The sequence below is a fragment of the Nothoprocta perdicaria genome, unplaced genomic scaffold (assembly GCF_003342845.1).
Source record: "Nothoprocta perdicaria isolate Ctin4 unplaced genomic scaffold, notPer1 scaffold_214, whole genome shotgun sequence".
Classification (NCBI taxonomy): domain Eukaryota; kingdom Metazoa; phylum Chordata; class Aves; order Tinamiformes; family Tinamidae; genus Nothoprocta; species Nothoprocta perdicaria.
This window is the reverse complement of record NW_020455360.1, coordinates 690,733-703,662: the sequence shown is the minus strand read 5'-3', so window position 1 is coordinate 703,662 and position 12,930 is coordinate 690,733. Positions and strand designations below refer to the sequence as shown.

Sequence of the window (12,930 nt, the reverse complement as noted above, 5' to 3'; positions counted from 1 at the left end):
CCCCACAAAACCCAACCACCTCTTTAACTGTTCTGCATGGAGGTCTGTGCTATGAGCAAGGGAAAGGCCTTTATAGAAAATAGTATTTTTTGTTGTTGTCATGACCAGCTGGCCCAGCTGGGCTCTGTGTTGAGGGTTTTGTTGTTGGTGGGGGGAGGTTGCGGGGGGAGCTCTATGGAGAGGTGTTTGGTCACCACGTGCACGCTCAGCGCCCRGCTCTCCTGTCACTTGCAGACCATCGTTGCTATTAACAAGGACCCGGAAGCGCCCATTTTCCAAGTGGCAGACTTTGGYCTCGTGGCAGACTTGTTTAAGGTAAGGCTGAATGTGAAATGTGTGGGGAACAAGCGGTGGGGTGGTCAGAGGTGACAGTATTAAAGGCACATGCTTGTATGAGGGTGTCTGGCTGCCTGTTTTCTTAGTTTCTGGTGATTGTTTTGCTTTTAAGACTCTGAGGTCATAGTGATTTCAGCAGCAGTCCCCAGGTTCAGGCCCTGCGTGGGGGTGTTTGCGCAGCGCTCACTGGGCCTTTATTCCCATTTCCTGGATTTGGCTCATTTTGCCCCCGGCTGCATGTTGAAGGGCCATAGGGGCTGTGCCTCGTGCGGCCGCAGAGCGGGGCGGCAGCGGCACTGCCAGCACTTAATGCCCTTCCTGAACTACTGCCCACAGCCTTGGCAGGCAGCGCACGCCTCTTCCTAAGGCAGAGCGCGAGGCGCGCGCTGGAGAAGCACCACGTAGGCAATTTCTGTAATAAATTTTGTACGAATGCATTATTTCCACCTAATGGAAATGCAGCACTTCTAAATAATTAAGCGGCCGCATCCAGCAGCGGGGAGAAGGGCCGGGGGGGAGAGCGCTGCGGGCTGGGGTGACCCCCGGCCCCGCGCCGGGCCGCGCAGCAGGGCAGGGGCACGCGGGGAGCGGGGCTCGCGCTGACCCTGTGCTGGTGTCCGCAGGTGGTGCCGGAGATGACGGAGCTCCTGAAGAAGAAGTGAGGCAGCGCGGGCTGCGCGGAGGCGCCGCGCGGGCACCGGGCAATAAAGACTCGTACGGAGCTGGCGCGCGGGGCCTGCGCGGCGCCCGCCCCTTGGCCGCACTGCTCGAGTGCGTGAGGAGAGTGGTAGGAGGGCGAGAATGAGTGGAAGGGAAGGGGAGGGAGAGAGAAGCAGGAGGAAGGGACGGGCACTGAGGGAAGAACTGGGAAGAGTGAAGAAAGGAGGAGGGAGAAAAAAAGAAGAAAAAGGGAAGGGAGGAAGGATAAATGGAAGGCAGAGGAGGGAAGAGAAGGCATGAAGGAGAAAAGGAGGAAGCAAAGGGGCAGACAGGAAAGGAAAACAGGTAAGGAGGTAAAGGAAGAAGATGGCAAGAAAGGGAGGAAGAAAAAGGGAATGGATAAAAGGAATGAAGGAGAAAAGGAGGATGATAGCAAGGACTAGAGGGAGGAAGGCAGGAGAGAGGAAGGAGGAAGGGAGAAAACAAAGGGCAGGGTAAGGAACAGGAAAGGAGGGAAAAGGATTGGGGGGAAAAAGTGGGGAGCAGAAAGGAAGGACGAGGGAAGGAGGGGAAGGAGGACRAGAGGGGAAAGGGGAAGGAGGGGAAGGAGGACGAGAGGAGGAAGAGAGCAGGAAAGGGAAGAGAAAGGGAATGCATGAAGCAAGGAATGGAGGAAGGAGGGAAAGGAAGAAAGGGAATGGGAGAAATAAGGGATTGAGGGGGGAGGCAAGCTGACAGGAAGAAGGAAGAATTGGGAAGGAAGGAAGCAAAGGGAAGGAAGATGACGCAAGGGCTGGGGGAAGGAAAGAAGGATGGGAAGGCATGAAGGGACAGAGAGGAGAACAAGGGATGGGAAGGAGGGGAAAGGAAAGTAAACGGGAATGGGAAAAGGAGAAAAGTGGTAGGAAGATGGCAAGAAGGACTAGAGGGTGGAAAGTGGGAGAATGGGGGAAAGGGAGAAAAAAGGAAAGGGAAAAGTAGGGAAGGGGAAAGAAAATGGAGAAGGATGGGGCAGAAGGAAAAAAAGGAAGGGTRAGGAGAAGAAATGGCAAGGGGCAGGAGAGAGGATATGAAGCAGGGGAAGAAGGAAGGGAGCAAGGGAAGGGATGGAGGGAAGAAGCAAGCATGCAGAAAGAAGAATTGGGGGGAAAAAGGGAAGAAGGATGGAAGTAAGCAAAGATTAGAAAGGGACAACAGGGGGAAAGGAGGAAGGCTAAATGGAGTGCATGAAGTAAGAAAGTGAAGGAGAAGACCTGGAGGAAGGAGGAAAAGGTGAGCACAGGAAAGGAAAAATGAAGGTGGTAAAGGAAGATGGGAAGGGAGTAGGAGTGGAAGGGAGGAAGAAAGGAAATTAAGGGAGTGGGGAATGGAGAAGTAAGAAAGAAAAGGTAGATGGCAAGGAACGACTAGCGTGAAGAAAGGAGGAGGACAAGGGAAAGGGGAAAAGGAAGAAAGGAAGAAAAAGGGAAAAGGGTAGACAAAATAGAAAAGGAAGGAAGAGAACAGGAAAGGGATAGAAGGAGGGAAGGGYGACAAAGAGGTTGAGGGRGGAAGCACAARGACATGGGCAAGAATTGGGAAGAAGAAGGGAAAGGAAGGGGGAAGGAAGCAAAGATTACAAAGGACAAGGAGGAGGGAGGGAAGGATAAATGGCATAGAAGAGGGAAGAGAAGGAGAAGATATGGAGGAAGAAGGAAAAATGGACAGAGAGAAGAGGAAAACTAGGGAAGGAGGGGAAGGAGGTAAAGATGGGAGGAAGGGAGGAGGAGAAGGAAGAAAAAAGTGGAGAATGGAGAAGAAAAGGGAAGAGAGGAAGATGGATAGGAAGATGGGGGAGGGGAGAAAAGGGAAGAGGGAAGAGGAAGAAAGGAAGACAGACTGAGAAGAAGCAATAAGAAAATGTGGAAGGGTGGGAGCAGAATGGAAGAAAGATGGGGAAGGAAGAAGAAGAAAGGGAAAGAAAGGCACAAAGCAGGTAAGAGAAGTACAGAAACAAAAAAAAGAGGCTGGAAGAGGAAAGGAGGAGGAAGTGGGGAAATAACGGATTGAGATGAGGCAGGGGGACACTAGGGAGAGGAATTGGGAGGAAGCAAGATGGAAGCAAGAGGATAAAGGACAGGAAGATGGGAAGAAGGATAAATAGAAGCYATGGAGAAAAGGAGGAATAAAAGTGAGCAAAGGAAAACAAGGGAAGGTGGTGAAGGAGAAGGGAGGAGGAGAGGCAAGGAAGGGAGGAAGAAATTAAGAAAATGGGGAATGGAGAAGAAAAGGAAGAGGAAAAGAAAGGGAGAAAGGAAGGCAGATAGCAAGGAAAGATGGAAGATGAGAGAAGGAAGAAGGAGCAAGAAAGGGAGAAGGGAAGGGAGAAAAAGGATATGGAAGAGGAAAAAATGGAGGAAGGAAAAAGGGAAGGAAGAAGAGAGGAGGAAGAGGATAGATGAGATAAATGGAAGGCATGAGGGAAAAGGAGGGAAAAGAAAGGGAACTGGGAAAGAAGGGATTGAGGGAAGAAGCAAGCASACAGGGAAGAAGAAATGGGAAAAGGGAAGGAAGATGGAAGCAAAGGTTGGGGAAGACAAGGGGAAGAGATGAAGAATAAATGGAAGGCATCAGGACGGGACAGGAGAAGGTATGGAGGAAAGAGGGGAAAAAAGGCACACAGGAAAGGAAAACTGAAGGGAAGGAGGTAAAGGAAGAAGATGGGAAGGAGGAAAGGAGAAAGGAAATTAAGTGGGGAATGGAGAAGGAAAAGGAGAAAGGCTTGAAAAGGGAGCAGAAAAAGGAATGAGGGAAGAGGAAGGGGAAAGGATGAAGGGAATGGAAAAAGTAGGAGCTGGAGGAAGAGAGCATAAGGAGGAGGAGCTGGAGGGCAGTGAGACACGGACACGGCGCACACACGGACATGGCGCACACACGTCTCTGCCATCCTTTATTCCCCCACGCGCTGCCCCCGTGGCGCCTGCCCAGTCCCGAGGGCGCCCCCAGGCTGGCCCTGGCCCCRGCCCCAGGCAGGTCCGTGGTGCCCCCGGCCCGGCAGCTGCTCTGGCCCTGTGGGGCAGCCGCGGTGACACTGGGTGCTGCTCCTGGGCGCACAGTGCYACAGGTGCAGCCTGGCCCTGGGGCTGTCGCTGGGTCCCCTGCCCCCAGGTGCCTGGGTCCAGCCTGGCCCTGAGCCGGTGGCAGCGGCAGGGATTGAGCACCTCTTGTGTCCATCCCCCTGCCYGAGCAGTGKGGCAGCCTACGCCTCGGGCACCCTGCCCAACCGCGGCTCCRGCGGCCCCAGCGCCCCGAACTTCTCGTCTATGACCGGGCTGCCCTGCGGGCACTCGATGAGAGGCTTGAGCTGGAAGACGTCCAAGYTCTCCTGGTTCCTCCGGTTGAGCAYGCTGAGCCGGTGGCCCAGGTTTGGGCTGGTCCCGGCCGAGCCCGCCGGGCTGGGCAGCTTCAGGTTGACGGGATCCAGCCCTTTCTGCGCCAGGCAAGCGTCCTCCGAGAGGGACGAGAGCAGCTCCTGCACCACGGCGCGGGCCACGCGCTGCYGTGTGGGCACTAGGTCGCCCTGGGGGCCGGGCTCGCCCGGCGGTGCCTCCTCGCAGGCCGTGCTGCAGTCCGGGGAGGAGCCCAGTGTCTGGCTGCTCTCGCTGAGGGCCCGCGGGCCCGAGCTGCCCGTCGACCTGGAGGCGCTGCCCGACGTGATGCTGGCCGAGGTGCCGGTGCTGCCCAGCCTCACGGGCACCTCCACCGTGAAGAGGTCGGAGGAGATGTTGGGGCGGTGGATGTCGATTGCGGCTGTGGTGACCACACAGAGGGCTGCTTCAGGACCGGCGCTGTCTGCAGGACCATATGGCAGAGAGGGGCATGTGAAAATGGAGCCAGAGCCACAGCTGTGTCCAAAGGGGCATTCAGTGTGTGTGGGGGGGTCACTTGTCACAGCCTCTTCCCTCATGAAATATTTCTGTTTCTAAAACCACTGTCCCTTTTTTGCTCGTGCTGTTGTGCATGGGCATCTCTAACTTGTCTGTATCTCCATTATATACCATATTACCCCGTGGAATACCCCCCATATACCACAATGATATTTTGAACTGTGTTTCTACCATTTCACCCYGAAGTGGGAGAATGTCTGCCTTGATCCACATGTCCAGGGAGAAAACCAAGCTACCACGGTGCCTGTCCCCTTCAGGCCAGCACTGGYGTCTTGGTCAGTCCCACCTGGTTTACAGCACATAGTGCCACGCAGCCCTACCCAAAACTCAGCCTGTCCCCACATTTTTAAGGGACACTTACCACTGCTGGGCTCATTGTAGTAGCGACTGATGTAATTATTCATGTCGTCCTCTGAAAAAATAAGAAGGCAGCCATTAGAAGACCCTTTTTTTGGTTAAATGCCTGAGATCCCCATGTGGAAACCTCTCCCATGTCCCATATGCCCAGAGACCAGCTTGAGCTCTCTGCAGCGTGTGCTGTGAGGCCGGGATGTGGAGGTGCTGCCCTCTGCGGCACCGCTGCACATGCACTGTGGGGCAGGCGCTTCCCCATCACCGCACGCAAAACCAGAACATTTTTTGCACCCACTGGGAAAGGAAAATAACCACCTCAGTTTGGAGCCCGCCGTGGCTATTAAGAAAAGGAGCAACCAGGCTGGCTCCCGAGCTCGCCGCGAGCCTGACCTACCCAGCCTGAGCTGTATCGTGTGCTCTAAAAGCATCCTCGCCTTTTAAGTGCTCTTTTTGATACTGTGTTTCAGCAAACCATGCTCATCCCTTTGAGCCAGATTTCCTTCAGCCCCCTGGGCCTCTGTGGCTACAGTCCTGCCTTTTCACAGCACATTGCGGTTTGCAGGTGAAAGAAACAGATGTTTTCCGGGGAACACTCTCTGCACACAACAAGACCCAAACCACCAAGCACTCTGTACCTGAAATAGCTGCACTCGCAAGAAGGCAATCTAACCTGACACTGAAAGGCAACAGGGTTGTCTGTCTGGTTTCATTGGATCTTAAAAGCTTTTTTGGCCCTTGTTGATCTTTAAATGCCTGCAGTCAGAGGTGTGCTTTGTGCTAATGCCTGAGTTTAAAAAAGGGGCCTCAGAGTAGCTCAAGGCAATGCCGCTGGATGAGGAGTACATTGCAAGGCTTTTCAGCTATCTGCTGCTAAAATACACTTCATTTCAATCATCCATAATTCACATTCTAAATGCCACCAAACCTACCAGTACAGACGCAGGTTCTTGCTCTGGGAGGGAACCTTTAGCTCTATGCGGAATGTAGCTGCATATATTGGTGGTGGTGGTTTTTTCTAAGTAGAGAGAAGAGGAAAATGGCCACAGCTGAGGCCTAGCTGTGGGTACGTTGCGCCCTGGGCACCCCTTGCACTGGCCCACGCTCGCTGAAGGCAGGGGAGCCTGCCAGGATGCTTTGCACTAGGGGAGAAAAAGACAAACCAACCTGGAAAAGTTATTTGTCTGGTTTCCAGTACAACACTCAATTCAAACCACCCAATCAATGCTTTAGGGTCGCACACCATTACTGGGCTGGTCCTCGGCCAGCAGAGCACGAGTGACCTGTTTGCAAGGCAGAGAGCTGCCTGCAACTGAAGGGGTGCTGCCTAGGCCCTGGGCGGGCAGTGGCCAGTGCAACCCCCAGAATGGGAACTGCTGCTGCCAGCACTCGGAGAGCTGCGCGCGGCTCCGCGTGGCAGCGCCTGCACATAGGCCACAGCGCTGGCTCCCACCGAGGCAGGCAGCCGTCCTAGGCGCACAGGTCTGCCTTCCTAAAAGCTTCACACATAGATAGATAGGGCTCGGGGGGGGGGGGGCGTGTCTAGGCGATTTTAAAAAAATAACATTTATTTTTACCCTGAAAAGTTTCTTGTGAATGAAAAGCAGTGAAGAGTAAGGGAAAGACAGCAGCAGGATAAATATTTCAAATACAGATTAAGTTTCTCCAAGGCTACATTAAAGCAAACTGACAATTAACAAACTCTTCCTTGTCGCATGGGAAACTCAGCAGCTTAGGACAGAAAGGGCTATAAGCAATTCCAGCTATCTCTGGCTGCATCCTTAACTGCTGAAAGCAGGGACTGCAAAGAAAATGCCACCAATATAGAGGTGCACATAAAATGCAGGTGCACATAAAATGCAGGGAGGCACCGTACCGCAGAAGCCCATGGTGCGCAAGATGCTGATCCGAGCCAGCAGAGCAGCTGCTGCAAGAGGGGCAGACCACTCATTAATTGTACACATTTTTTTTCTGATTTCAGTGTGCTTTAGCCTCAGCATCATCCTCAACTATAGCTCAACATTCCCTCTACTTCCTTTTCCACAAAGAGGAACTTTCTTTTAAGAGTCCTTAGCCATACGGATACACAAATTACATTTAYAGTAAAATAAACTACTGTCAGGAAGCAGGAAGCAAAAGCATTTCCTTTTAATTTCCCCTGGAAAAGGCAACCTTCAGAAATGCCTATGGAGGACGCGCTCTAGCAGTTAGCGGCCAGGGCCGCCGACGGCCCCCGACAGGATCGGGGCGCTTGGCTGGCCAGGAGGGGACGGCGGCCGCACATCCCTCCGGCCGCCCCAGCCCTTCTGCGAGGCCACGAGTGCCCCGAGCTCCCATGAAGGTGGGGAAATGAGGTTGCCTCTCGGCTCAGCCCCCCCCGGCGCGGTGATTGAAACAACGTGGGGCTCCTGGCCGGAGCTGGCTGACAGCCACTATATTTTGTTTGATAAAGGCTTTCAAACTACAGCCCTGCTCTTCTCCTGCAGGATTCAGAACACAAGCTAAAATGGTTCAGGGAATAATAAAATATTTGGAGTAGGGTCCCATACGAGCTCCCCTGGCCCTGGAGGCACCATGATCTCTCTCTCTCTGCTGGCCCTATAAAAACATAATAAATGAGGTGAAGCACATGAATGATCTCCCCTCCAGGCAGACCTCTCCTGCAGTCTCAGCTCCCAAAACAGAGATCTGTCTTTAACCAACAACTTCAGTGAATGAGTCCAGAAAACCTCTGAATACAATATATGCCACCAGTACATATTTGCAATTAAAAGTCTTCAAAAAGTCATTTCTTTTGGAATAGCTCTCTGTGGAAACATTTTACTTTGTGTTTTTGGTGCCACTGACGGACTCTTCTGAAGGGGAGGGCTTTGCTTCGTGCTGGGCGGTCTGCAGGGAGGCCGGGAGCGGTAACGTTGCTGTCCTGCGGCTCCCCTGGAAAGCAATCTTGACTAGAAGGCTTCTAAGGAGGCAGATCGTCTATCCCCATCCCTGCTATCTGACACCAGCGGMTTTTCCTCAAAGTACCGCTACCATTTAGAAGCCTTTGGGGAAAAAAGGGTAGGATAAAATACACCCTGCAAGGAAAGCTGCTGAGACATACCCTGAGCAGAAAGGCTTTTCAYAGCACAAGTTATAAGATCAGGCTATTGCCCCTGAACACTTCTAAAAATAAGAGCAGTGATGGGAGCTACGCTGCTCTGACACGGGCCTGTGACGTGGCCRCGACGCAGCTCTGCATGGGAGCGCTGAGAAGGGACCCGGGAGTGACAGGACCCAAGGGGCCTCCTTTCACTTCAGCAACGCAGTCCCAAGAGGATGTGGCAGCAGCCAGCCGGCACCTCCTGGGGCTCCTCCCAATTTGGGGCAGCATGGAGCAGCTGCAGCGCTCACCCCGCTTCCCCTTCCCACGGCTGCCAGGCCCTGCCGAGGCCGGAGGGCAGGGGGAGCGCTGCAGGAGCCACCGGGGCCTCASGGAGTGGGGAATCTGCCTGGGGGGAAGGAGCCAACTCCTCAGCTCCCTGAGGGTCCATGGAGCTTAACCAGGGAGCAGAGGGCACTTCAGYGATGGCCATTTCCAAGAGCAGGCTTTGGAGTAGCTACTTTTCAACATTTGAAACTAAGTATAAACTGCTTTTCATCTACTGTGCTGCAGTAGCACAGCTCTCCTCCGAGCACTAACRCATGAGCACCAGAAGAGCTGGCAGAGAATTGAAAAAGTCTTCAACCAGCTCAGGCAGCCTTGCAAGCACCAACTGACAAAATCCACGCCAGCGCCTTCCCCRGCAGCTTATGAATAATCTTTGTGGGAGCCCTTTGAAGCTCAGAATTCCTCCTGTTCCCCTCCCAATCTCCTATTTTCTTCRCTTACAAAATAGTGGGTACCTGTGGGCAAAGCAAACTTTACTTTTCTCTGAGCACAATCATAAATTGTAGCAGTTCCCCCMAAAAAACACTTGCTGCCAACCCCATAAAAATGGAAATTTGACTCAGAATAGTTAAAACAACCCTGCTGTGACRGAGAGCAAGAGAGCTGGGATCCAGTTCTTGCTCTAACGAATAYAAGGGTGGCATATTAATACTAAACTATGGCAGTACTGTAGATTTTCAAAAACTAAAATGATATATGCAGGAATATGTGGAATTTCCACTAGGGGCTGTAATTCATGTATTATGGGAGAGATTAGCAAATAATAAATTTTCAGAGGAAGTCTTCATGGTTACATGGGGCGATGTGAACCTGGCATCACCCTAAGCCTGGAACTTTGTAGCCTAAACTCTAAAAATGATTTGTGCAGGCACAGAAAACAGTAAATGTTATTCTGACCATGACCACTTACAGGCAAGAATTCAGCAGGAGACAAGATCTCCCTTTATAATTTAGGGAAGACCAGATAGGATAGTTTTTACCATTATGTCATCAAACCATGTCTGGGTAGAAGAAAGAAGACAGCACTTAGGATCTTTCCCTTGCTCCCAGTGAAAGGCTGACCACAACAGCCCTGAAAATCATTAGGGAGGCAGCGCTTTCAGCCACAGCTCTTTGCAAACCCGCCGGGCTGCCGCACGCTGCTTTGAAGCCTGAGCAGCAGCATCACTCACATCGCAGTGGAGAAACTGAGGTAGGGAGGCCGAGCCTGGTGCTTGCAGCGCAGCCAGTGTCGTAGCTCTGCTCTGGGTTTCAGGCCCTCAGGTCCTCTCCCGAGCACCGACGTCTACCCTGGTGTCAGCACAGGAGGGCTCCCCTCGACTCACCTGCTAATGCCTGTGTTTTAGCCACTGTGTTTGTCCACTCAGTAACGCGGAAGGGGAATATTTCCATGCTTTTTGTCAAATAAGCCTAGAAATAAGTTTCCCACCTCCTGCTGTGCTGGGATTCTCCCAGCGAGCTGCTTTTGCAGAGCTTGACTCCCTTTTCAGAGAACTGGCAGGGGCCGAACCTGGCCGATCGCACACAGAGGAAGGGCAGAGCGCCGTGCAGATGGAAAAGCTGGGTGAATCCACCTCCTGGAAGCTACGGGCCCGCAGCCCCCTCCCATGCAGGCCACAGCTCGTCCCCACTGCCCCCTGCCAGGCTCCCCGAGGTGCCCTGCGATGCTGGGGCTACCTGACTTATTGTACTGAGCACAGTAGTAAAAGGCTGCACAAAATCCAGGGTAAACACCAGAGTGCAAGCTGGAGCTGCCTCCGAGGGGCTTTAACTCATGCACTATCCCATAAAACTCCCAGGTAGGGAAATGAGTGAAAAGTTTGAATGTCTTCGTATTCTATAACCCCCTCATGGAAAAGTATTCTGCACTCAATGTCCCCATTGTACAATATAGACAGGGAAATAAGATTAGCTTGGGATGGAATATCTCATTCTCTCCTGCATTATGTTCTCCAGCCAACTCAAGCTTGTTGGTTTGGCAGCACGCAGGACTCTCTAAAGGGAGTTTTTGAAGACTGAGTTAAGTTTGGCACAAACACACACCAGTCCATGCCATACCCCATCCCCAGGTGCAGAGCACAGGAGAACAGCCCCCCTGCTCCTGTTTTAAACAGCTGAGGGGGAGCTCTCTGGTCCCTTGCTTCCCCTCGCACAGCCTCTATAGCAGGAAGCCTCAGATATTTCTCAAAGCTCACAAATGCCATGTGACACACAGTGATCAACTGTAATCACCGCTCAGGGGTCTTTAAGGAGGAAAAACACAGCTAAGAGAAAGCGGATGCCAAGCAGCTCGCAGTGGGCTTGGACCCAGAGGGCAACATGCAGTTCCTAACCCTCCACCCCAAAAGCCAGGGGATAAAAGCAAAGCAAGGTGGTGCAAAACGCTGAAGATAACACGTCCACTGTGACAACAGCACGTGAGATGGAGGAGGACACAGAAATGACCCACGGAACCGTCTCGAGCATCCAGCTGCGCAGAGCCGGGTCCCATGGCACGGGAGGCAGGTGGGGAGCACCAACACCAGGAAATCCTAGAGCAGCCAGCCAGGCTGGCAGCACGAAGGTGCCTGGGCCGTGAGACCTGCTCCTCTCCTGCCCTAGCCCCCTTGGGCAGCTTTTGCTGGGACACGTCCTGGTGAGACCAGCGAGCGGTTACAGCAAGGGCAGGGGTATCACTGGGAGCACAAGGCAGTGCCGGGAGAGCTGCAGAACAGAGCCCTGTGCGAGGTGGGAAGGGCAGGACAGCAGGCACGGGTGGCCCATGTTCCTTTTTTTTGTCCCCTCTCAAGGTTTGGATGTCCTACATTTCACACAGAAGTAACCTATGAGCCAGCACTGCTGGTGCTGCATTCAAAAGATGGTGATGATGGGTGAGGTCTCCCCTCTGCAAAATAATCCAGGAAATCAGATGCAAACTCCCCTGCCTCAGCAGACCATTATCTGGATTGCCAAGCAAAGCACTGAACACTAGTGCTGGGCTTGGACTTGTTATATACTCCCGCCTTGGTATCCTCGTCAGTGGCCTTCCACGATGGCAGCTCCACATATATTTCCCCTTGTATTTTCAGTTCTGGGCATCAGTGATTAACTCTACATTCTCAGTATTATCACTGAAGCTCTACCACTGAACATAGCTGTATGTTATCTATGTTATCTTTTTTTTTTTTTGGTTTATTATTGTCTGGATAAGCATGAATCCCCCTGAACCAAGCTAAATCTGGAAATCAATCCCAAAGACCGTGTGTCCACTCTGCTGCCCACCTGGCCAGCATTTTACAAGGAGAAATGAATAATGAGCACTTGTGTTAGACTGCAAGTTAGAGCAAATACCTGGGCAGAAGAATTTTTAGATGAATCTCCACAGCCCTGTGATTTCAGCAAGCTTCCTTATAATGCACACAACACTCTCCAGTTCCAAATGTAACCCTCAAGGAACACATGCATAAATTATAATGCATCCACAGGGGAAGCCTCTGAAATCCCACAAAAAGGGGGAAATGCATTTTAGGGGGCAGTCTCTTTTGCTGTCTGCTTTTAATTAGAATTTCAAACCAGGAATAATTAATGGCTAAGTTGAAATCAATGTTTAGTCATTATTAAACAGAAAAAAAACCCAAAAACAACTTCTACATGTTTCATGACTGTATAGAGCATGGAGAAGATAATCTTTTGAAAAATGCGGACAACTTGTTATCTCAAATCTTTTGATTAGATACTGTTGTGTTTGGCCCTAAGAAAGATGTCCTGAGAACCTCTAATTCAAATATATTCGTATGCTGTTCATACACGAAAACAATCCAGCAAAGATGTCTGAGAAAGCCTGGCACGCCACCGTGAAGGAAAACGAGTGAGAGGCAGCAACGCAGACCGGCACGGGGGCCGCTCGCACCCTGCCTTGCCCCTTTGCTGGCACTGGGGCTGCCTGTGGCCGGCACTGGGGCTGCCCGTGGCCCAGCACTGGAGCTGCCCGTGGCCCAGCATTGGAGCTGCCCATGGCCCAGCACTGGGGCTGCCCATGGCCCAGCACTGGGGCTGCCCGTGGCCCAGCATTGGAGCTGCCCATGGCCTGGCACTGGGGCTGCCCATGGCCTGGCACTGGGGCTGCCCGTGGCCCAGCACTGGAGCTGCCCATGGCCCGGCACTGGGGCTGCCCGTGGCCCAGCCCTGGAGCTGCCCATGGCCCAGCACTGGGGCTGCCCGTGGCCCGGCACTGGGGCTGCCCGTGGC

The 12,930-nt window shown here is 52.7% G+C and overlaps 2 protein-coding genes across 2 annotated transcripts in view; one reads left to right on the top strand and one right to left on the bottom strand.

The window, feature by feature from the left end:
- The window catches only part of ETFA (electron transfer flavoprotein subunit alpha), a 28,651-nt gene extending 27,594 nt beyond the window's left edge, over nucleotides 1-1,057 (top strand). Inside the window, exons 11-12 of the mRNA XM_026038648.1 lie at nucleotides 235-315; nucleotides 960-1,057. Of these exons, the coding sequence (XP_025894433.1) occupies nucleotides 235-315; nucleotides 960-998 (120 nt within the window). The 3' untranslated portion in view covers nucleotides 999-1,057. The remainder of the gene's footprint in view (nucleotides 1-234; nucleotides 316-959) is intronic.
- Nucleotides 1,058-4,234: 3,177 nt separating this feature from the next.
- The window catches only part of TMEM266 (transmembrane protein 266), a 73,555-nt gene continuing 64,859 nt past the window's right edge, over nucleotides 4,235-12,930 (bottom strand). Inside the window, exons 13-14 of the mRNA XM_026038658.1 lie at nucleotides 5,284-5,334; nucleotides 4,235-4,827 (exon numbers count right to left, since the gene is read on the bottom strand). Of these exons, the coding sequence (XP_025894443.1) occupies nucleotides 4,235-4,827; nucleotides 5,284-5,334 (644 nt within the window). The remainder of the gene's footprint in view (nucleotides 4,828-5,283; nucleotides 5,335-12,930) is intronic.